The sequence below is a fragment of the Lynx canadensis genome, chromosome D1, assembly GCF_007474595.2.
Source record: "Lynx canadensis isolate LIC74 chromosome D1, mLynCan4.pri.v2, whole genome shotgun sequence".
Classification (NCBI taxonomy): Eukaryota; Metazoa; Chordata; class Mammalia; order Carnivora; family Felidae; genus Lynx; species Lynx canadensis.
The window spans coordinates 9996882-10019384 of NC_044312.2; the positions used below are offsets into that span (position 1 = coordinate 9996882).

Below are 22503 nucleotides of genomic sequence, written 5' to 3' on the forward strand. Positions count from 1 at the left end.
AGTTTCACATCACTATCCCATTTGATCTTCAGTGCTCACACATTCCTTTGAGCAGGGGCCGGCATTATAACCTGTGTCCTACAGATGAGACTAAAAAGACCAGCACAGAGGCTGTGTCTAATTTTTATCTGACACAGCCCTGCATTTTTCCTCCTAGCCCGGTGTTCTTCCCTTTATACCATATTGCTTTATGATGGCCTGTTGTGCCTCTGTAGGGAGATGGACAGAAACATTTAAAAGATTTCAGCTGACTCCTAATGGGAATTTCTTGAGGGTGGCTGAAGTCCAACCAAAGGCAGGTGATTCTGTAGGTCTCTTCCTCTCAAGGGGCTTTGGTGTCCAGATCAGCCTTGGTGGTAATGGGAGGTTATGGGTTCTGTCTTTTATAAAAGAGGAGAATCTAATAGGGGTACTGCTACCTCTGTTCTAGAGCTCCGGGTGAGGATAAGCACAATCCTAGCCAACTCATTTTTCATAATGAAGGAAAGGAGTTGGGACGAACTGCGTACAACAAGAATCCTTTTAAAAGTCTGCCTTGGGGGAAGATGAATCAATTTGACCAAATTTTTTCTAGAAGTGGGCCAGTATAAAAGGTATTTTAAATAACTAAATTCTGAATCTCCTTAGAATTAAGGTTCAGGAATCTGTTTGGGTCTAAAGTTAAAGCTGATTGGTTGTGGATGGGAGGAGGAAGGAAATTGAGTGAAAATAAAACTCAGCCTGTTGTGAGAGGATTTTAAAGATTTTTCCTCACGTGTGACATTGCACACACTTCACTCCCAGGCCTCTGACATAGGCCGGGTTAGAGCCTTGGCAAGTGTGACAGAGCTGTGAGTGATGGAGCCCACACGAGAAAGAAACAATTGTAGAGATATGATCATTGCAGCTGAGAGTTATTCAAGCTATTTTGGGGTGAAAAAATTATCTGAAATAGTTGTCCTGTCAACTCTGTACAAAAGGAATTCTTTACGATCAAACGAATCTAGAACTCAAACGAGATCCATTTCAAGATTCAGAAAGGGGTTTTTTTGGAGCTGCCTAGGAGAAGAGGCAGCTAGACTTTGTTTTGGAGGTATCAGCATTAGCCATACGCCAGTATTTCCCAATTTAAAAGTAAAGGACATGAAAAAATGAAGAACAAACTGATACAAAACTCTGAAAGAGAAATACTTAACAAAGAGCATTTGCTGCCACAGGGTTTCCGTAGTGTAGCGGTTATCACATTCGCCTAACAGAGCATTTGCTGTAGTAATTAAGAAAAGAACGGCTACAGCTCAAACAAGAGCACTCTGTGAATCAAAATTAATAATTGCATAAAAGCTGCTATTGTTTTTAGAGAGAACTTTAAGGTGCAGGAGTAGAGCAGTGACCACTTCAGAGGGTCTTTGGTAGAGAACCCTTAGGAACTCGCACTTCAGGATCACAGTGTCGATATCCCGGAGGAACCAGTGGTGTGCTGTCACATGTGTGATATTTATGCATCTCTTCCAGGGACAGGACCAGAAGGCAGAATCATCAAGAAGGATATCGACTCTTTTGTGCCTACTAAAGCTGCTCCTGTGAGTTACATTTGGCTTTTTTTTTTTGGCACTTTGTTCCTACAAAATGTTTTGTCCAACCTGTTAGACCCTCTCATACATTATTTATGAATGAAATAGCTTGACCAGAATTGTGTTTTGCCTAATTTCACTGGCTAGCACTATATAGATATGAATGTGCTATCATTCAGCATACACAAGGAAAAATGAGGGGCGCCTGCCTGGGTGGCTCATTCGGTTGAGCGTCCAACTTCAGCTCAGGTATGATCTCACAGTTCATGAGTTCGAGCCCCACGTCGGGCTCACTGCTTTCACTGCAGAGCCTGCTTCAGATCCTCTGTCCCCTTCTCACTCTGCCCCTCCCCTGATCGTGTGCACTCTCTCTCAAAAATAAACAAACATTAAAGGGAAAAAAGGGGCGCCTGGGTGGCGCAGTCGGTTAAGCGTCCGACTTCAGCTAGGTCACGATCTCGCAGTCCGTGAGTTCGAGCCCCGCGTCGGGCTCTGGGCTGATGGCTCAGAGCCTGGAGCCTGTTTCCGATTCTGTGTCTCCCTCTCTCTCTGCCCCTCCCCCGTTCATGCTCTGTCTCTCTCTGTCGCAAAAATAAATAAACGTTGAAAAAAAAATTTTTTTAAAAAAAAAAGGAAAAAAAGAGGAAAGATGATAATGCTACATTGACACTCATTCCAATTTTTTTTTCCAGTGGTACTGAATTTTTCCTAACAAACCCTCCTTCTCACTCAGGCCCTATTTTAATTTTTTTTTTTAACGTTTTATTTATTTTTGAGACAGAGCGAGCGAGCGTGGGGGAGGGGCAGAGAGAGATGGAAACAGAGTCTGAAGCAGGTCCAGACTCTGAGCTGTCAGCACAGAGCCCCACACGGGGCTCCAACCCACAAACCGTGAGATCATGACCTGAATTATAGTCGGATGCTTAACCGGCTGAGCCACCCAGGCATCCCTGACTAGCTCTGTTTTTAAAAGCATGCTTACAAGTTGGTTGAATAGAGTTTGAATTTTATGTGGTTAATTATTCCACACAGGGATTAAATCCACATAACCAATCAACTAATGTTTAGTTGGTTTAAATTGTTAAGAATATTAGCTAAAAGTAAGGAAAATGATTTAGTTATTTAGATGTTTGTTTTAAAATGAAAGATTTGTCATTGTTTTTTAACACTGTCCAGAAAAATAATTACATTGTTTATGTTTATGTCTACTTCTTTCAGTTTAAGAATGCTTTGATTGCTTTTCTTGAAGGTAATTTTGCAGATACAAAATTATTTTGATAAACTAATCATTGAACAAAGAAAAATGATACTTAAGACATGATTACAGAATTCTAAGTATAAAAATTAAAATCAGAACTGTTGTGTAAGCACAGTACAAATATGAGTCCCTTTTGCTCCCTTGGGATAGAAATAGCTATTTTCTGTAAGCCTTCTAATTTGCACTTTGCCATCTATAGAGTCACTGACTTGCCCCAGTTGTATATGCCAGGATTGAATCAGTTACTAAGAGCTTTTTTACTTCCCCATAGGCTCCAGCGGCTGCTGTGCCTGCCCCGGGTCCAGGAGTGGCACCCGTTCCCACAGGTGTCTTCACAGATGTCCCAGTCAGCAACATTCGTCGCGTAAGAATATTACCCTAAATCTGCAACCAGCACCATAGGGGGCGTCTTTACTCTGATTGTTTAATTGCATTCATGGTTTGAAACACTAACAGAGACTTTTTTTAGTTGGGAATCATAGATGACTAGTTTAAGATGTTTGCTTTGGCCAATTAGATACTTGGGAAAAACAAACATTATATTGATTAAACACCACTAGAAGGGGCCCAGGTTACGGTGCAGTCCTCCATATTCCAGTTATAATGCTTGAGGTAAGCATTACCAGGGAGCTAGTAAAGGGGCAAACAGAGTCCTGAATTAGGTAATAAAGAAAAGAACCACTTAAGACAAGTGATGTTTTAATGTCTTTGATTCTAGGTTATTGCACAGCGGTTAATGCAGTCTAAGCAAACCATACCTCATTATTACCTTTCCATTGATGTAAATATGGGAGAAGTTTTGTTGGTACGGAAAGAACTTAATAAGGTAAAAGGTCTGGAAATTCCAACTCTGTAAATTCTAAAATGTTTGTATTTCCCCACTAAACATATACGTTTTTGCCCATATTTTTTGTTCCAATATGCCAGTTGATGTTGGAAAATGGTGTCTTCATAATTTTAACTTGCCGAGAGAATATCTTGGACAATTTTCATTTTCTAATCCTTGATTAAAGCTTATTATTTAAAGTTGATTTTGCCTTGGATCCATTGTAGCCTAGCTCAGTCACTATGATCCCATGAAGCTAGATAAGATAAGGTAGATAAGAGTATGTTTACTCTGTGTTTGCAGTTAAGTACCTATTACCTATTTAGTGTTTAGTATAAGGCACTTTTGGGAAGCTAGAATAAGGTATAGTCCTTCTCCATGAGTTTCAGTTTATAATCTAATTGAGATAATGCATGTGAAAAACAGAGAAGGCAATTTTTATTAAAATAAAAATACTTATTTGTACATCAATCTCTTTATGGTAATGTCCTTTGTCTGCTAAATTATGTTGTATGGGTTAAGTGTTCTAGGAATTCAGAGGAGGAACCCAGTAAAAGTAGTTGGGGAATTCACAGTGGTGTAAGAAAAACTTGGTTAAGCCATGTAGAATAGTATGTGTTTGAATTGCAAAGAAGTTGTAGAGAGTTCATTCTAATGATGGAATACCATAGAGGTAAAATGCTTTCAAGAAAGGAAGTAAGTATTGCAGATGTGGAAGAGAGACTACCTTTTTCTAGGGTGGGTATGCAGTTGTTGGTTTAGGGAAGACCTTGTTTACAAGCAGAACAATTTGGACTTGATGAATTAGACATGAAGAAACCAGTAATAGTGACATGATGATAGCAATATTTTAAGTAAGTTTAGTCTAAATAGATATATAGTGGTGTGCTTTAATGGCAGAGACTAGTTATGCTTATCCTGTAAGCATGATAAGGGTCTGGACTAGACGGTTGCATTAAGAATGGAGTAGGAGAGGGATATGAAAGATGTTTTCAAAGAAGTGAAAAGTAAAAGCCAGTGGCACTGAGGGCATTAGAACAGCATTCAGCGCCTTACACAGGTTATCTGTAGCCTCTCTGACCTCCTACTACTTTTCCCACTTGTTCACTCTGCTGCAAAAACAATGGTTGCCTTGCTGTTCCTTGACGTTCCACCTGTGTACTCCTACTTGAGGCCCCTTGCACTTGCTGTTCCCTGTGCATGGAATATTCACCCCCTAGCATCTACCTGGCTTCCTCCTTTACCACCGTGAGGATCTGACTCAATATCACCTTCTCTAGTCTTTCCTGGTCACCTTATTCTAAAATTAAGGGAAGAGGATTGGGGTGAGTGGTCACTTCTCCCTCTAGTTCTTTTCCTCTATTTTTTTTTCTTTATCATGTAACATTATTTTACATGCTGTATGTTTATTATCTATCCACCCCTTTAGATTGTTAAGTTCCCCGGGGCACCTGGGTGGCCCAGTTGGTTAAGCGTCTGACTTCAGCTTGGGTCACAAACTCTCAGTTTGACAGTTTGAACCCCACATTGTGCTCTGTGCTATCAGCGCAGAGCCTGTTTTGGATCCTTTGTCCCCCTCTCTCTCTGCCCTTTTCCCTTTTGTGCACATGCATTCTCTCTCAAAAATAAGTAAACATTTAAAAAAAAAAAAACGTAAGCCCCCTGAGAGTAGAATTTTTACCCATTTTTTTCACTGCTTTATATCCAGGGCTTTAGAGCTATATGTCTGAACGGAGTACTCAAATATTAGATGCATGAAAGAATGAAGCAATGAAGCATTAACAGAGCTTTTTATTTTTTTTAATTTTTTTTTTTTTTATTTTTTTTTTTCAACGTTTATTTATTTTTGGGACAGAGAGAGACAGAGCATGAACAGGGGAGGGGCAGAGAGAGAGGAAGACACAGAATCTGAAACAGGCTCCAGGCTCCAAGCCATCAGCCCAGAGCCTGACACGGGGCTCGAACTCACGGACCGCGAGATCGTGACCTGGCTGAAGTCGGACGCTTAACCGACTGTGCCACCCAGGCGCCCCTTAACAGAGCTTTTTAACTGGCACAGAGGTTAAAGTTGATTGCTTACTTTCATTGTCAAAATGTTAAAGCTATTTTATAATTTATTTGAAAATCAGGCGTGAAAAATTTATGTCCAATGTAATATTTTATTCATTTCTCTTAAACAGCTTTATTTGGATATAATGCACATATAATACCATTCACCCATATAAAGTTTATAATTCAGTGGCTTTTAGTATATTCAGAATTCTGTGACCATCACCACAATAAATTTTGGAGCCTTCTTATCACCCCAAAATGAAACCATTCTCTCCTTAGCCATAGCCCCCACCCCACCCCTCTCATCCTCCCCAACCCTAGACAACTTCTTACCTACTTTCCATCTTAGATTTGCCTGTTTTGGATATTTCCTATAGGGATAGGGACTTCATGGAATCGATAAATCAACTTAGGGAGTATTGCCTTCTTAACAGTGTCCCCACTCCGTGAACAGGGGGTGTCTTTGCATTTATTTAGGTCTTTCATTTCTTTCAATCATGTTTATAATTTTTTGAGTGTAAGTTTTTGTACTTCTTTTGTTAAATTTGTTCCTATGTATTTTATTCTTTTTAATACTATTATAAATTTCGTGTTCACTGCTATTGTATAGAAATACCATTGATTTTTGTATATTGATCTTGTATCTTACCACCTTATTTTTTATTTAGTGTGTTCCTTAGGATTTTCTATATACAAAATCATGTCATCTGCAAACATAGTTGTACTTTTTCCTTTCCAATTTGGATACCTTTTCTTGGGCAACTTCTCTGGCTGGCTTCTCTGGCTAGCAAAATGTTGACTGGAAGTGGTAAAGTGGACGTCTTTGTTTTGTTCTTGATCTTAAGGGGATGTAAGTCTTTTACCACTAAAGTATGATGATGACTATGAGCTTTTGTAGATCTGTTTTATCATCAGGTTGGGGAACTTCCTTTCTATTCCTAGTTTTTATGAAGTGGTGGTTGAATTTTGTCTGCTTTTTCTGTGTCTGTTGAGATGGTTGTGTGATTTTTGTCCTATATTCCATTAGGACATTATTAGATTAATTGATTTTCAGGTGTTAAACCATCCTTGCATTCCTGGGACAAATCCCATTTGATCATGGTGAATAATCCTTTTCTTGTATTGCTGGATTTGGTTTGCTAGAGTTTTTTTGAGAGTTTTTGTTATCTATATTCATAAATTATACTTGTCTGTAGTTTTGTTTTTTCTGGGTTGTTTTGTTTTTTTATTATATCTTGGTGTGGTTTTGGTATTGGATTAATATTGACCTCTAGAATGAGTGGGGAAGTGTTCCCTATTTTGGAAGAGTTTGTGAAGAATTGATACTAATTCTTCTTTAAATGTCTGGCAGAATTCACCAGTTGGGGAAGGCGTCTGGATCTAGGCTGTCTTACGTGGGTAGTTTCTAAATTATCATTCAGTCTCTTTATTGTTAGCTCTAGATCTATTCAGAGGTTCTATTTCTTTTTGATTCAGTTTTGGTAGTTTTTGTCTTTCTAGGAATTTTTCTCAAAGTTAGCTAATTGTGGCATATAGGTGTTCATAGTATTACCAGTAATCTTTTTTATTCCTGTAGGGCATATAGTAATGTCCTCTACTTCATTTCTGATTTTGGGAATTTGAGTCTTCTTTTTCTCTTTGTCAGTCTGGCTAAACGTTTATCATTTTGTTGATCTTTTCAAAGAACCAACTTTTGATTTTGTTGAGATAAGTAAAAAAGGCGGCCTTTTTAATATACCATAACTTATGGGACATAGCTAAAGGAGTGCCCAGCGGGAAACTTATGGCTGAAAAGACCTACGTTAAAAAAGTTGAAACAACCAAATTTAGTTTCATTTCATCCTTTATACCTCAGGACATTTGTGTTTGCCCCTCTCACATCCCCTGCCAGGTGATATAGTTTCAGTCTTCAGGAAGAGAATTGAAGAAAATACAATGGTTTCTTGTCTTTGCAGATATTAGAAGGGAGAAGCAAAATTTCTGTCAATGACTTCATCATAAAAGCTTCAGCTTTGGCATGTTTAAAAGTTCCTGAAGCCAATTCTTCTTGGCTGGACACAGTTATAAGACAGTAAGTAAGATACTGCTGGGGAAGGTGTATATCCATCAGCAGTTTTCTCGTGGTTTCTCATGTAGAACTAGGAGTATAGGGGGTGCGAAGAAATGGAATACAGGAGGGAGATGACTTCCATAGGCAAAACAGATTGAAAACAATGTAAAACTGTTGACGAGGTAATGTTCAGTTAGGAAGGACTACAAATTCTTGTAGTGTAGGAAAGGAAGGTAAATTTACAGATATGAATAATTAAAGTTGATAACAAACTTTAGAAAGCAAGGTTGAAATGGTTTTTATTTACCAGTTAATTCTGCTGAACTTTAATGAAGGCAAATTGAAAACAGTACCAAGAAACATATTTGTTAATATTATGTGGGGCTCCTGGGTGGCTCAGTTGGTTAAGCATCTGACTTTGGCTCAGGTCATGATCTCACGGTTCGTGGGTTTGAGCTCTGCGTCTCAGGAAACTAATATTGTTTCCTGAAGTGCAGAGCCTACTTCATATCCTCTGTCTCCCTGTCTCTGCCCCTCCCCTGCTCGTGTGCTCTCTCTCTTAATCTCTCAAAAATAAAAAAACATTTAAAAAAAAGTATATGGTAGCATGTGACTGGCATGGTGCTTTCACATGTTGTCTCATTTTAATCCTTATGGCCACCTTATGAATTAGGGACTTTCACTTCCATTTTACAGATGAAGAAACTGAAGCTCAATGAGTTAAATAACTTTCCTTGGATTAATTTGTTAGGAAGTAGCAAAACTGTGACTGGAACCAGGATTCTGACTCCTGTGCCTAGGCTTGTACTATGTAGATTCTTTTATGTTATTATTTAATTTTTTTTTTTAAATAAGAGTGTATACATTAGAATATTGCTCCCTGAGTGGCTCAGTTGGTTAAGCATCTGACTTTGGCTCCGGTCATGATCTCACAGTTTGTGAGTTTGAGCCCCATGCCAGGCTCTGTGCTGACAGCTCAGAACTCTCCCTCTTTCTCTACCGCTCCCCCACTTGTACTCTGTGTGTGTCTCTCTCTCTCTCAAAATAAAACATTAAAAAAATTTTTTTTTTAGAATATTGTTCCCTGGCTTACAGTGACCTACTCAACTTTTTTTTTTTTTTTTAATCCAAGTTAGTTAACATAATGAAAGAATGGTTTCAGGAGTAGAATTTAGTGATTGATCACTTACATATAACACCCAGTGCTCAAGCTTTGTATGGTAAAAAAAATTTTTTTTAATTTTTATTTATTTTTGAGAGAGAGTGAGTAGGGGAGGGGCAGAGAGAGGGAGACAGAGGATCCAAAGCAGGCTCTGTGCTGAGACCAGACAGCCTCATGTGGGGCTCGAACTCACAAGTTGCGAGATCATGACCTGAGTTGAAGTCAGATGCTGAACCGACTGAGCCACCTGGGCACCCCAACCTACACAACTTTTAATCTGAGGTCTACTCCCAAGAGGCAAATACAACTTTTAAACTGTTTTTTTTTTTTTCCCCCCTGGTATTTACTTTTGTATTTCTAAAAAACATTTTTCATTTGCCTTTTATGGGTTTTTCATTTTCTTTATCAACTTATTGGTATTAAGGAAGGCTAAGATTTAGCTTTGTTATGCTTTCCGTATACACACACACACACACACACACACACCATTATCCTATCAAATTGATTACAGCACAAATATTGGATAAATCGGTATTCAGTATTAATATTTTTATGCCCATAAAAATATTATTTATGACTAAGAGATGTAATATGCTGTGAATAGTGACCAGGCTGATCTTAATGGTTCCCTAAGAAGGAGCTAGTTTTCTCTGTACTCACCATCAGTTCTTTCTGAAAGTTCCCAGAGAACTCTAAGCCATTTTTCAGTCCTGTCAGATGTCACAGTAACCTACTCATGCTTTTTCATTGGCCATCCCCCTCTGGGAGGACATCTGAGGGTCTTACTATGCCTTATAGACTATATTAGTTTCCTAGGGCTTCTGTTACAAATGACTACAAAATTGGTGGCTTAAAAGAAAAATTTATTCTCTCATAGTTCTGAAGGCCAAAAGTCCAAAAGTAAGGTGTTAGCAAGGCTGCACTCCCTCCATAGGCTCTAGGGGAGAATCTTCCCTTGTTTTTTCCGGTTTTGGTGGCTCCAGGCATTCCTTGGCTTGTGGCTGCATAACTCTAACCTCTGCCTGCATCCTCACATGGCTTTCTCCTCTGTGTCCATGTCTTCTCTTCTGTCTCTTACAAGGGTACTTGGCATTGGATTTAGGGCCCACCCAGATAATCCAGGATGATTTCATCTCAAGATCCTAATTAAATCTGCAAAGATCTTTTTTACTAAATAAGATCACATTGATAGATTCTGGGATTAAGACAAAGATGTATCTTCTAGAGAGCTGTTATGAACATATGTGTATAATTCTTTGTGTTGACCTACATTTTTATTTTTCTTGGGTTCATTCCTTGGAGTAGAATTGCTGGGTCATAGGGTAAATTAATGTTTCACATTTTAAGAGTATTTGAAGAAAACACTTCTTTGAAGAACAGATCAAGGCTACAGGGCAAGTTCTCTGAATTGTTCATTGATTCCTACCAAATGCCCTTCATCTGTTTGTTTATATAGCCATTCAACAGATATTTATTGAACATGTACTGTTGGCTATATTCATCAGTGAACAAGGTGAGAAACACCATGCTTACTCGCTTAGGAGGACAGGGTAGTTAAGAAAGGAGTGTTCGTTATGTCATTCCTTGGCTAGAGCCCAGTTGTGATAGTCACACACTATCATTAGAGCACATCCTTATGTTTACAAGTGACAGTCCCACTGCCCTGCTCAGCTTGGGCACTTTGAGGGCTCAGCTTGGGCACTTTGAGGGATTTGGTACCATACCATAATATTCTAAAGCTTGTGCCTAGAAATAGCTGGAGTTCTTCCTGTGAAGTTTTAACTTTTTCTCAATTGCAGAATACATCAGCACGGGCCCTTACACAGACCCCAAGGAGGCTGTGGATATAATTTGGGAGTTTGGGAACTTGGCTGAGGGGGAAAAAGTCATTCCTTTCCACTAACCTCTAACTGAAATTTGGCATTTCCTCTTACCGTAAATGTAGAGAATAAATCAAAGAGGTATTAACAGTACTTGTGCTGGTGACCAGTAAAAATCACTTATTTTCATATCACAGCTTTGTTGCAGGAGTCTTAAAAGTGGTTTTTGCTTATCACTACTTCAAAATTGTAGCAATTATTAGACCTCTTGCCTGATCTTATTAATACAGAAGCACATGTGTCACAATTTTTAAAAAATGTTTTAATGTTTATTTATTTTTGAGAGACAGAGACAGAGCTCAAGTAGGAGAGGGGCAGAGAGGGAGGGAGACAGAATCTGAAGTAGGCTCCAGGCTCTGCACTGACAGGCTGACAGCAGTGAGCCTGAGCTGGGGCTCAAACCCCTAAACCATGATATCATGACCTGAGCCGAAGTCGGAAGCTTAACCGACTGAGCCACCCAGGCACCCGCAGTTTTGTTTTTTGAATAGTTTGGTAATTGAATTTCAGTGTAGTTGGGGCTTTTTGTTTGGTTGTGTTTTTTTGTTATTTGTAATTTGAGTATTTTATTTTCTGTGTTAAAAGTACATACTCTGAGAAAGAACACAGATGCAAAGGTACCTGTGGCATAATACAGATTGGGAATCCTATTTTTCTGTCCTGAGACACCACCATCCTGCATCCTAAGCTCTGATTCTCCCATGGTGCAGTACACTCCCTCCACTCTTCCTTCCATCTGCTCGAGCTCTGCCTGGAGGCTCAGCTCCAGCCAGTCCACTGCATCTCAAAATCCAGGGAGTTCTTTGAGTTCTTGTTTAATTCTCACTGAATGCCGGGCATTTTCCACCTGCCAGTCAAGGCAAGTGGGAGGCAGTTACAGGTTATGTGTAACCAACCCCATTTCTTGTCCATTTGCAAAAAGTCCAAGTTAGGGAAAGGGCATAGCAAAATGTCAACACCAGAAGAGATATCTCTCTGGCTGAACAGTAGGCCAAACTGAGATAAATATCGATATTCTTGCTTAACCTGACACATAAGCTCTTAATATTGTTGATTATTGAAGTGTCCTTTTCTTTTTTCTTTTGCAATAGAAATCATGTAGTCGATATCAGTGTTGCAGTCAGCACTCCTGCAGGACTCATTACACCTATTGTATTTAATGCACATATAAAAGGACTGGAAGCCATTGCTAATGATGTTGTTTCTTTAGCAACCAAAGCACGAGAGGGTAAACTCCAGCCTCATGAGTTCCAGGTACAGTATTACTTATTTACCTTCTGAATGTTAAGAATTACGTTATTTTTAAGGGCAGCATAATGCTTTTATTGCATTTTCCACCTTTTGATTATGCCTTGTTTTCTCATGGACACAAGGCCCTGAAAATAAAAAGTGAATAACCTGTCAGAAGCTGAAAATAAGATATTTTCCAGCAATTTGCAAAAGGCACACAACTGACTTTTGTTCATATTGTAATGCTTGTATATTTTCATTAACGTGTATTCCATTCAGGCCTTTTTCCCCACTTTCAGCTTTATTGTATTTAAATAGCAAATAAGAGGGGCGCCTGGGTGGCTCAGTCGGTTAAGCGGCCGACTTCGGCTCAGGTCATGATCTCACCGTCCGTGAGTTCGAGCCCCGCGTCGGGCTCTGTGCTTACAGCTTAGAGCCTGGAGCCTGTTTTGGATTCTGTGTCTCCCTCTCTCTGACCCTCCCCCATTCATGCTCTGTCTCTCTCTGTCTCAAAAGTAAAATAAACGTTGAAAAAAAAATAAAAAAAAAATAAATAGCAATTATATACATTTAGGTTGCACAACTTGATGTTCTGGTATGTGTATTCATGCGCTTATCATTTTCCTTTCCTTTTTTTTTTAAATGGTAGTTCATAGGCCTTTCTTAAAGATGATCTTAAGGTCTTTTCATGTAACATTTTGTCTTTTTTTTTATGTTGAGAAGCAATTAACATCTGTTTTTAATCTCTTTTCTTCTAGGGTGGTACTTTTACAATATCTAATTTAGGGATGTTTGGAATTAAGAACTTCTCTGCTATTATTAACCCACCTCAAGCATGTATTTTGGCGATTGGTGCTTCAGAGGATAGACTGGTTCCAGCAGATAATGAAAAAGGGTAAGTACCAAAATAAAGAGGGAGTTGGAAGCTCATTTTCATTCCATTATACCTGTTTTTGAGTCTCAGTTTTATAATTATTGGCATAGCCTGTTGGAGCTTCAGGTAGAGTCAGATACAAGTCTAGAATGAAGTTTCTCAGAGCAGCAATTCTTCTTTTACTAAATGCAGTTAATCCTATATGAGATGGGAAGGCTGAGTTATCACAGGTCAGGGATCAGCATACGTTTTTGTGGAGCCGGGTTGTAAATCTTTTAGGTTTTCTGAGTCATATGGTCTCTGTTGCAAATACTCTGACGTGGTAGTGTGAAAGCAGACAGAGGCACTACGTAAATGCATTTGGCGGGATTTGGTCTGTGAGCTGTAGTTTGCCAACCCATGCTCCAGATGGCTGTTTGGTCTGTCAAACTGGAGGTTGAGCTAGAGGTGTATAGTACATAACGAGTAAGTGTAAAATAATAGTATCTGGTTGGAATTACAGGGTAGGAGTTGGCATTTGGGCTGGTAACTGGCTAAAAATTAGCAATTGCTTTCAGAATACCTAATAATGTTTTTATCTTTTTCTAGATTTGATGTGGCTAGCATGATGTCTGTTACACTCAGTTGTGACCATCGGGTTGTGGATGGAGCAGTTGGAGCCCAGTGGCTTGCTGAGTTTAGAAAGTACCTTGAAAAACCTATCACCATGTTGTTATAATTAACCCAAGAATTTCTAGACTCTCCCAGGTCACAGTGGTTCATTCTTATCAAGATACAAATATGTTATTATGTAAGTGGTTCTTTTTATTTTGAAGTTAACCAGTTATTTTTGAGTCTGTCCAGATAAGTTATTTGTAATGGGCATTACTGAATTTTTTAAAATGCCAATTACACCTACATATTGTACACATTTAATAAACACCAGATTTTGAGCTGTGTATTCCTAGTCAAGAGAACATGTGGCCTAGCCCTTTGGTGAGAAGTACTTCCATTGGAAAATGCAGAGGTAGAATTGTGGTTCCCTACTGAAACAGATCCATAAAAGTAATCTGGATGAAACCTTGAGGTTTTGAAATTTAATTGCCTCATGTTTTGCTTCATTTGAGGGAAAGAGAAGTCAAGGAAAGAGAGAAGTCCTTTCTCTTAGAGAAAGGGTTTGAATTAAAGATTGATTTTGGAATTTAACCCTGTTACATGATCTTGGTTTATCGTGGATGGGAAGGGTAGAGAACTTTAAGGAAAATAAGTGACATTTTAAAAGTTAACATTTTCTTACACTTCTGCAACTGAGTGTTCTTTGTTTATTTTTCTATGAATTCCAAAATGGTTGTTTTCACCTCTTAAGATGGAAGATATAAATATAAACCAGCTACTTGGTATAAATGAGAATTTGTGTGGGTATTTATTTAAACAACTTACATGTGTAATTCTGAGAGCAGAATTTACAATTAACTCCAAATAAAAGAATATGCTTATAGAATTTAACAGAGAGAAGTTGTGAAAGTAGAATTCTTCCTCCATGATTAACTGGTGGTTACTGACAAATGAACTTAATTGCCAGAATCTGTTACTCAAATAATATTGGAAAATTATATCAAGTAACTATGGAATAGTGTACATATGTAAAATATGGTTTCTAGTGAGATGTGTGCCAAAGTCCATTTATCACCAAGACCTGTCTGAAAAGAAGAGGGAAGAGATACACTGGTAAGCAGTTGGGAGTGCTGAAAGGTTAGAAGCCAAGTGGTCACTTCTACTTGGATAAAGTAAGAAATGTTCAGTGTGTACAAAAAAAAGTGTTCTGTGTTTTTCCACCCAGTGTTGTCTCATGTACAATATGAAAGTCCTAAAATCCTATTGGAGAGAAAAAAAAAAATTGTTTAGGTTGCTTGCTACCCGATCAGCCTAGACATTTTTTTTTCCATTTTGTTATGATTTGCCTTTCTTCTTGTGGGGGGGTAGAGTAGGAGGTGATATTCAGGATAATAAAAATGAACTGGGAACATTATCACAATTCCAGACTTTCTATTGAATTGATGTGTTTTAATAAATATTTAGAATTGTTTATGATAATTTAAAATCAATCTGATCAGTGTTCTCTTGTGTATATGTGGAACAATCCCCAAAATTTAGGTCTTTTGGTGTTGAATTTATTTCTAAATGTTCTTGGTTACATGGTGCACAAGTAACACTGCATATATTCCAGAAATATTTCCCTTGCTGTATTATTATGAAAACAATTCATTAATCTGATTTTTCAGTAATTAGTAATGTTAGCTTGAATTGAAGATTTTGCAGAAGGAACAAGTTTATCACAAGGGACCATCAGTATGAGGCACATCTGGTTCAAATACATGAAACTTCAAAGATGATTCATTCTTGGCAAATGTTTATGGCTCTATTGTTCCCTTGAAAGAAAAATAAAAGGTTGTCTTCTCATAAGAATTACTGAGTTAAAAATTAATCTGAGCTATAACCTAAATCTGGACTCAGTCTATTTCTCTTACCAGAATTGAAAGAAAAAAAGTTAAAAGTTTTGGTTGAAATTATTTAAAAATTAAACTATATGTTTTCAATGCGTCTTGTCTAATTTTTGATCTGTTGGTAATTATTTTTCACATTAAATGATTAAGGCCAGGGATAGCTATGTATGTGTACACTCTTAATAGCAACACATTTTAAGCATACAGTATTGGTAAAATAAAGGACTGAGTTTAGCAGAATATAATCTAACACTTCAAGCTCAAGGAGTTCTAAAGCACCTCGTGGTGGGGTGCAGCACATAGCAAGGTGAAAGCATAGTCTGGCCCTGTTAGATAGTTGACACCGATCCTGAGGTTTGTGAGTGAAGTTACAGGAACCCTAGGCCTGGTCTGAAAAAAAAGTTAACCAGCCGGAGAGATGATATGGAAAGGTAAGGTGGGAAGCATTCCAACTTTTTTTGAAGGATGGAAATATACTAGGTGTGTTAACTTTAGGACATGATATTATACAGCTCTAGAAAATTTTCAGACAGTAAATTATCCTATTGCTGGGAGAATTCAAATCCAACCAGGTTTAGGAGAATTATATTTGTTTTTAAATATCACGGTATCAACTGTTTATATTACATATACTATATTCGTGTTTTTATTATTAAATTTATTTTTGAGAGCGAGCAGGGGAGGGGCAGAAACAGAGGGGACAGAGAGAGACTTCCAAGCAGGCTCTGCACTGCACAGAGCCCCATATGGGGCTTGAACACACAAACTGAGCTTATGAACTGAGCCAAAACCAAGAGGTGGACACTTAACCTACTGAGCCACCCAGGTGCCCTGACACTTTATTAGTGTGTAAAGTTAAAAAGCTTTAGAGGTGCCTGGCTGGTTCAGTCAGAAGAGCATGTGACTCTTGTTCTTGTGAGTTCAAGCCCCACGTTGGGTGTAGAGATTACTAAGAAAAATACTTAAAAATAAATAAATAAAAAGCTTTAAAATTAACCAGGACTTTAAAGACCTTATGTTGAACTAGAAACTTACAAGGAAGATGTATTTATACAAGATGATCAAGGATGTTTAAAGTTTGATGTGAACATTGTTGGGCTATAAATTGGAAAGTTGGTATCTTTGTGTTGAACAACCATATGACAACTTAGATGCATGGAAGTTGAGAAACACATCACTTCTGTCTTAAAATCATTTTTTATGTTTATTTGGGGACAAAGGGGCAGAGAGAGGGAGAAAGAGAATCCCAAGCAGGCTCTGCATTATCAGTGCAGATCTCCTGAACCGAGAGATCATGACCTGAGCCGAAATCCAGTCGGATGCTTAACTGGCTGAGCCACCTAGGTGCCGCTTAAAATTATCTTCTTAGGAGAAAGGCACATGTCCCGAAGTCAGCTCCTTTTTCTTAAGGTTAGATTATTTTGCGTCTTAGGTGCAGTAACACCCAGCTACTGTTACTGCATCACTGTATCCAAGACAAGTCCTTTTGATGTTAAAAGGTCTGAGTAGCTTGCACTCCTACCATCAGGGCTATTTTATAGAAGTACAGAGGTTCACAGAAGCATAGGTTTGCATATTTTTACATTGGCCCTGTATCTTTTTTTTTTTTTTTTAATTTTTTTTTTTCAACGTTTATTTATTTTTGGGACAGAGAGAGACAGAGCATGAATGGGGGAGGGGCAGAGAGAGAGGGAGACACAGAATCGGAAACAGGCTCCAGGCTCTGAGCCATCAGCCCAGAGCCTGACGCGGGGCTCGAACTCACGGACCGCGAGATCGTGACCTGGCTGAAGTCGGACGCTTAACCGACTGCGCCACCCAGGCGCCCCATGGCCCTGTATCTTTATAGCTGGAGGAACTGCTTCAGTTCTTGGTAATAAAAAATTTACATAGTCTGGGATTTCTTCCTGATGCAAACATTTACTAGAGACCAGAAAAACAAGTAGACCAGAATTTCAACCAGTAAACCAGGAATTCTCACAATTTACTTGGAAACAGGATTTTCCTAAATGACAAGTTTGTTACTTTTAAGACCATTAGAAATAGCTTCAAAACAAGTATAGCAATACTGTTTTAATAGTTTCTGCTTCTAGCCAAGTGTGAGGGGAGTTAAAAAAAAAAAAGTATAAAGATGATGAGAAAATCTCATTTCATCCAAAAGAACTCTTAGGAAACATGAAACCAGTATTGAAGATAAACCGCTACCTCTTCACCCATAATGAAGGTCCTATCCTTCACATGCCTGTAGCACTGAAAACCCAAAAGGAGATGATGCTCTTGACTTATACCAGTGGCATTATGATGATTAATGTAGCTTTCTCTTTGATAAATTTTGCTGTAGTCATCTCAGTATCCACAGACTCTGGAAGATTCAGATATAATCTGTACTTCTCAGGGACCTCAATCAATAAGTCATCCTAAGAATAACAAAGATGAAAATAGAAAGGATTTCTTGGTTAAAATATGTGTTACTGGGGATTATTCCCAGTTATTCATACCTTTCCTATAAAATGAGGATCCCATTTACTGCCATGTGACTTGGCAATAAACTGTAAAGTTGCTGTTGTAGCTCCCTGAGGTTTTGGGATTATTTGTTATTGCTCCTCGATACATCAAAAGTTCACTGCTATGGTGCCATAAAACAGCTGTTGCTGTCCCCAGATTGTGTGGCATTGACTTTGTGACTGACCAGGAAACAGCAAGGAAAATTTATCAGCGATAGGAAAAACGGTGATCCAGGTTTTAACAGTGATGATAAAGGCCTTAGTAAAACTATCACAATAATTTGAAAGACAAGTAACGTGTACCTGGTTTGTGTCTTTAGGTAAAGAAGTTGAAAATAGAATGTTGGTAGCATGCATTAGTCTTACTGGCTACATTTAATAAGCTACTACAAAAAGAGATGAGCTGAGAAAAGAATTTCCCAGTTTGTAAGTAGGATTAAAAGAGAATATACAGAGCCCAGGAATTCTAAAACGTCAGGACTGAGAAATAGGACTAAGTTTTATTTTCAACCAATTATTTCTCTTGTTAGAGGATTATACATCCTTGCCATTTGAATTCCTGTGAGAATATTCTTACTAGTCCTATTGATGTAGGATTTGGCCTTGTGACCTGAGTTTGGCCAACAGAATGTGGAGTAAAAGTGATATATGCTATGTCTGAGAGAAAGTTTTAGGAGCCATTGCATGAGTTACCCGTTTGTATTTTCCCTCTTCCATGAGAATGGCGTATCTCAGATGGGACCTACCCCTTCACCTGTATCTTGAAATGTGCAAGACCCTGGAGCAGAGGCCTAGGTGACATGTAAGCTGAGTAAACTGCTGTAAACCACTGAGATTGTGCAGTTTGTTACTAGAGTGCATTATAGTAAATGTTGACTGACACAAATTTATAGTATTACCTACTCGACTTACCTCAGAAACACTAAGGTCACAGAGAGATGCGGAATTAATACCAGGTAATTCAACTTTTATTTCAATTTTCAGAGGTTTCTCATTCTGATCAGCCACAATTTTTAATTCATAGGCTGGTTCCTTCATCTCTACCTGGCTCTCTGTACTGGAAATCTCCTCTATCAGACACCTTGTTTTGCTTGAAACTTCATCTTTTGGCAATAAAAGTTGGAAGTCATCTGGATTGCTCACAGCACTACTCATCTGTTCAAGGGTTAGTTCTTCAGGAAAATAAAAGGCGGGGGGGGGGGAGATGAAATTAAAAAAAATTAATCAACAACATAAAATACTATGAGCTTTAGTGTGTGTGGTGTTAGCCAAAATGACAGATAAAGCTGAAGCTAAATTAGTTTGGGAATCTTAAACCAAAGAACTTAGTTAAAAAGTTTGCAGTACTGAAAAATCTTTAAGGACATGCTAATATTTCTAATGCCCAATCTTCCTATTTTTCTATCTTAAGTTTCTCTTTTAAAAATCAAGATTTCTAGTTTGCAAAATGTACACAGGATGCAAAAACAATTTTAAATCAGTTAAATTTTCTACTTACATTTCTTAACTTACCCTTTTTCATTTTCTCTCTTAAATCTGTGGGGTCAGTTTGCATTCTCAACAGATTTTGTTTCATCCTTTGAATGCTTCCTTTTATTCTAAAGTTAGTAATGCTGTAAGAGTGTGAGAGAGTGAATTGGAGTTTTTCCTCAATGCATTTCATGGCCATCTGTATTAATTGATCTTTTTTCACTTGGTCCTTTTCTGCTGCCTGGAGAACATCAGGATTGTAGGCCACATCGATGACTGTATAAACATCTGTGTGTGTAATTCAGAGGGTGTGAAATGAAGACAACTCATTTCACTAATGGTACTGTCAGTTAATTTATTAAGCCATAATCCTGATAAAACTAGAAAGTATAAAATATTCCTGTATTTTTCAGAGGTAATCACACAGTTGCTATATACACAAATTTTCAATTAGGGCATTTCTGGGCATTTTATATGGATTATTATTAGAAAAATTGAACCATATTTATATAAATAAAAGTGCTTATTAGTTATTAACTACATTACAACCAAATACAATATTTTACTTATACTGCCTTTTACCAAGTAAAATCTGGTACATGCTTATTCCCAATAAAGTTTTTAAAATATGCTTAATCCCCCATAATTCTATGTACCTGATGTCTCAGACCTATCTTCTGGTCTGCCAATACTTAGAGGTACTGGATGAGTGTTTGACTGGGGAGCTGGGATCCTTTTCCACTGACACAGGTTGATGAAAAGTATTTTTTCCTTTGGTTTCTAAAAAGCAAATAATTTTTCATATCTCAAAACCTAGTTGTTTTTTTAAATCATAGCCTAAAGGTAACTCAGATAATTTTATGCTCTAAAATAGCCATTCTGTGTATTAAAACTGTGTTTGAGCCCTTTCACGAAGATGGCACCTAAGGTGAAGAAGGAAGCCCCTGCCCCTCCCAATGCTGAAGCCAAAGTAAAGGCTTTGAAGGCCAAGAAAGCAGTACGGAAAGGCATCCAGGGGCATTAAAACAAAGGAGATCCGCACATCACCTACATTCCAGTGGCTCAAGACACCGCGTCTCCAAAGGCAACCCGAATATCCTCGTTAACAGAGCCCCCAGGAGAAACAAGCTTGACCAGTCTTTCCCCGTGACTACTGAGCCAGCCATGAAGAAAACAGAAAACAACACACTTGTGTTCGTTGGGGATGTCAAGGCCAACAAGCACCAGATCAAACAGGCTGTGAAGAAGCTCTATGACACTGACGTGGCCAAGGTCAACACTCTGATCAGGCCCGATGGAGAAAAGAAAGCATATGTTCGACTGGCTCCTGACTGTGATGCTTTGGATGCTGCCAACAAAATTGGGATCATCTAAACTGAGTCCAGCTAGCTAAATCTAAATTTTTCACCATAAAAAAATAAAACAAAACTGTGTCTGAGAAATTGTACTGTTACCTGATTTCCTCCAAGCTACCGACTTTCCTTCGATATACAGTTGCCACTGCCAGAGGAACTGGGAGGAAGGAGGGGGCACTGATCCAAGCAGCTATTCCAGGTGAATTTGACCTTATTTCACCACTTCCTTACCTCTCAGCCAACTAAGTTCTCTTTAGGTGAAAAACCTCCAACTCTAGGATTCTCTGTTAAATCATTTTACTTTTTTTTATTCTAGTAGAAAATGGCTTATTGTGAGATCCCCAAAATGTATCCAGTGGGAACTTCCCATTCTTACTCCTTCAGCACGATCCTCCACACTGTTTCACTCTCCATTTAGAGCGGTAGTTTCCCTCGAGTTTTCTTAAAGTCGCAATAGCTAAAGGTAAGTTATTCTCTGATTATTCCAGGATTATTTCAGTCAAGACCTCCCATCCCTGGGAACCAACTCTACATACCAGGATCCTGGTTTGTAGACAGAGCCATGGTTCTGGGGCGGCACAGAGCTGTTCCCCTTCTTTCAGCTGCTGTTGAATAAACTTCTCGTAGCCCTCAGGGTTGCTTTCAGCCAGATCGTCTAGGAGGTTCCAGAACTGAGTAACTTGGGTGAGCAGACCCTTTGAGGAAGACTCCATGATTGAGGTGAATAGGCCTCTTAAGTCTGTGGAAAGATATGACTTAAGGGGAAAAAGGTCTGTGTAGTGATTCATTTCTTCTTTTGGAGAAGGAAGAGCAGGTCTTGTTTGGGTGAAGTCCACACGTGTGTCTAACAAATTGTGGATCAGCACCACTTTTCTTTTCCTTATTCTCTAATTATCTAGCACCCCTTCTTAAAGTTCTCAGGTTGTCGTCTCAGATATCAAGTCCTTACCTCTGCCTAGACCCTCTCAAGTGCTGAGGGTAGTCATCGAAAGTCTGGATTACGGGTGATTTTCTTGTTCCAATACCTGGGTTTTGGCTGACCGGTGCCTGTCCAGTCCTGAAACTGCCAGAGGTGTGTGTGGGGTGAGGGCCACAGGAGACATCCTCATAGCTTCCTCCAGCTTACGCAAAGCTGGAGCTGGAATGCCTAGATCCCATTTTAGCTTTATCACTTAACTTAGGTGTGTGACCCTGAGCAATTAGGTTATATACATCAGTTAATTCTCCTCAAAATGACGGTAATACCTATGTCATAGGTTATTGTGAGAATTAATTAATATGGAGAAACTGGGACACTTCGTTAACACTGTATGAGAGTATTAATACACCATCTGTGTCTAGAGATCACCTCCCTTGCCCTCCTCCCCCACTGGAGAGGCGTCCCACAGCAGCCACAGAATGAGGCAAAGAGGAGGTTTGGGTTCTCCGAATACTATAGTAGGGTTAAACTATTTTTTTTTTCTTTTTTTAGTAGGGTTATACTAAATGGGAAGCTTAACTAAAGGACAATCACTCCAGAGGTCGGCGAACCCACCTCCTCTCTCGGTTCCTTGACAAACAGCGACACCTGTTACCAGGGTAACCAGACCGGGTCCAACATCTAATTGGGTCCGGAAAGCTCCAGGCAGAAAGGACTTTTACATCTAGTTCCGGAATCTCCTCCTTCTTGCTTTTCAGTTGAGCCCGACCCACTTCTTTTCCAGGAAGGCGCCCGCCTCCCTTTCGCACCTTTCGATCTCTAGAGGATCCTGGAAACTCTCCTTGTGGGAGTCTCCGCGTCTCCTGTTGGTGGGAAGAGTTTCTCAGGAG

General features: G+C 38.9%; 2 protein-coding genes across 3 annotated transcripts in view; one reads left to right on the forward strand and one right to left on the reverse strand.

The window, feature by feature from the left end:
* Positions 1 to 15324, forward strand: part of DLAT (dihydrolipoamide S-acetyltransferase) — a 29267-nt gene extending 13943 nt beyond the window's left edge. The window contains exons 8-14 of the mRNA XM_030330953.2: positions 1492 to 1559; positions 3080 to 3172; positions 3527 to 3634; positions 7642 to 7757; positions 11870 to 12032; positions 12767 to 12903; positions 13471 to 15324. Coding sequence (XP_030186813.1) covers positions 1492 to 1559; positions 3080 to 3172; positions 3527 to 3634; positions 7642 to 7757; positions 11870 to 12032; positions 12767 to 12903; positions 13471 to 13600 — 815 coding nt within the window. The 3' untranslated portion in view covers positions 13601 to 15324. The remainder of the gene's footprint in view (positions 1 to 1491; positions 1560 to 3079; positions 3173 to 3526; positions 3635 to 7641; positions 7758 to 11869; positions 12033 to 12766; positions 12904 to 13470) is intronic.
* A 1826-nt stretch (positions 15325 to 17150) lies between these two features.
* PIH1D2 (PIH1 domain containing 2) lies at positions 17151 to 22450 on the reverse strand. 2 transcript variants are annotated; one of them, XM_030330961.1, is made up of 6 exons: positions 22229 to 22450; positions 21231 to 21433; positions 19996 to 20119; positions 19382 to 19627; positions 18782 to 19041; positions 17151 to 17782 (listed from the first exon to the last, which is right to left on the reverse strand). In XM_030330961.1, exons 2-6 carry the CDS (start codon positions 21405 to 21407, stop codon positions 17648 to 17650), a joined length of 942 nt encoding a protein of 313 aa, XP_030186821.1. In that variant the 5' UTR covers positions 21408 to 21433; positions 22229 to 22450; the 3' UTR covers positions 17151 to 17647. The 2 variants fall into 2 exon arrangements, with proteins under 2 accessions (XP_030186821.1, XP_032450856.1); XM_032594965.1 differs by lacking the exon at positions 22229 to 22450 and having other exon boundaries at positions 21231 to 22218.
* Between the last annotated feature and the right edge of the window lie 53 nt (positions 22451 to 22503).

What these genes read in the sequence shown, in the direction of transcription:
- PIH1D2 (XM_032594965.1), bottom strand. Translation starts at nt 21,482, where the DNA reads ATGAATCACTACACAGACCTTTTTCCCCTTAAGTCATATCTTTCCACA. An exon ending in AGATAGGTCTGAGACATCAG is followed by an intron (nt 19,628 to 19,995) that starts GTACATAGAATT and finishes TTACACACACAG; the next exon opens with ATGTTTATACAGTCATCGAT. An exon ending in AAGAGAGAAAATGAAAAAGG is followed by an intron (nt 19,042 to 19,381) that starts GTAAGTTAAGAA and finishes ATTTTCCTGAAG; the next exon opens with AACTAACCCTTGAACAGATG.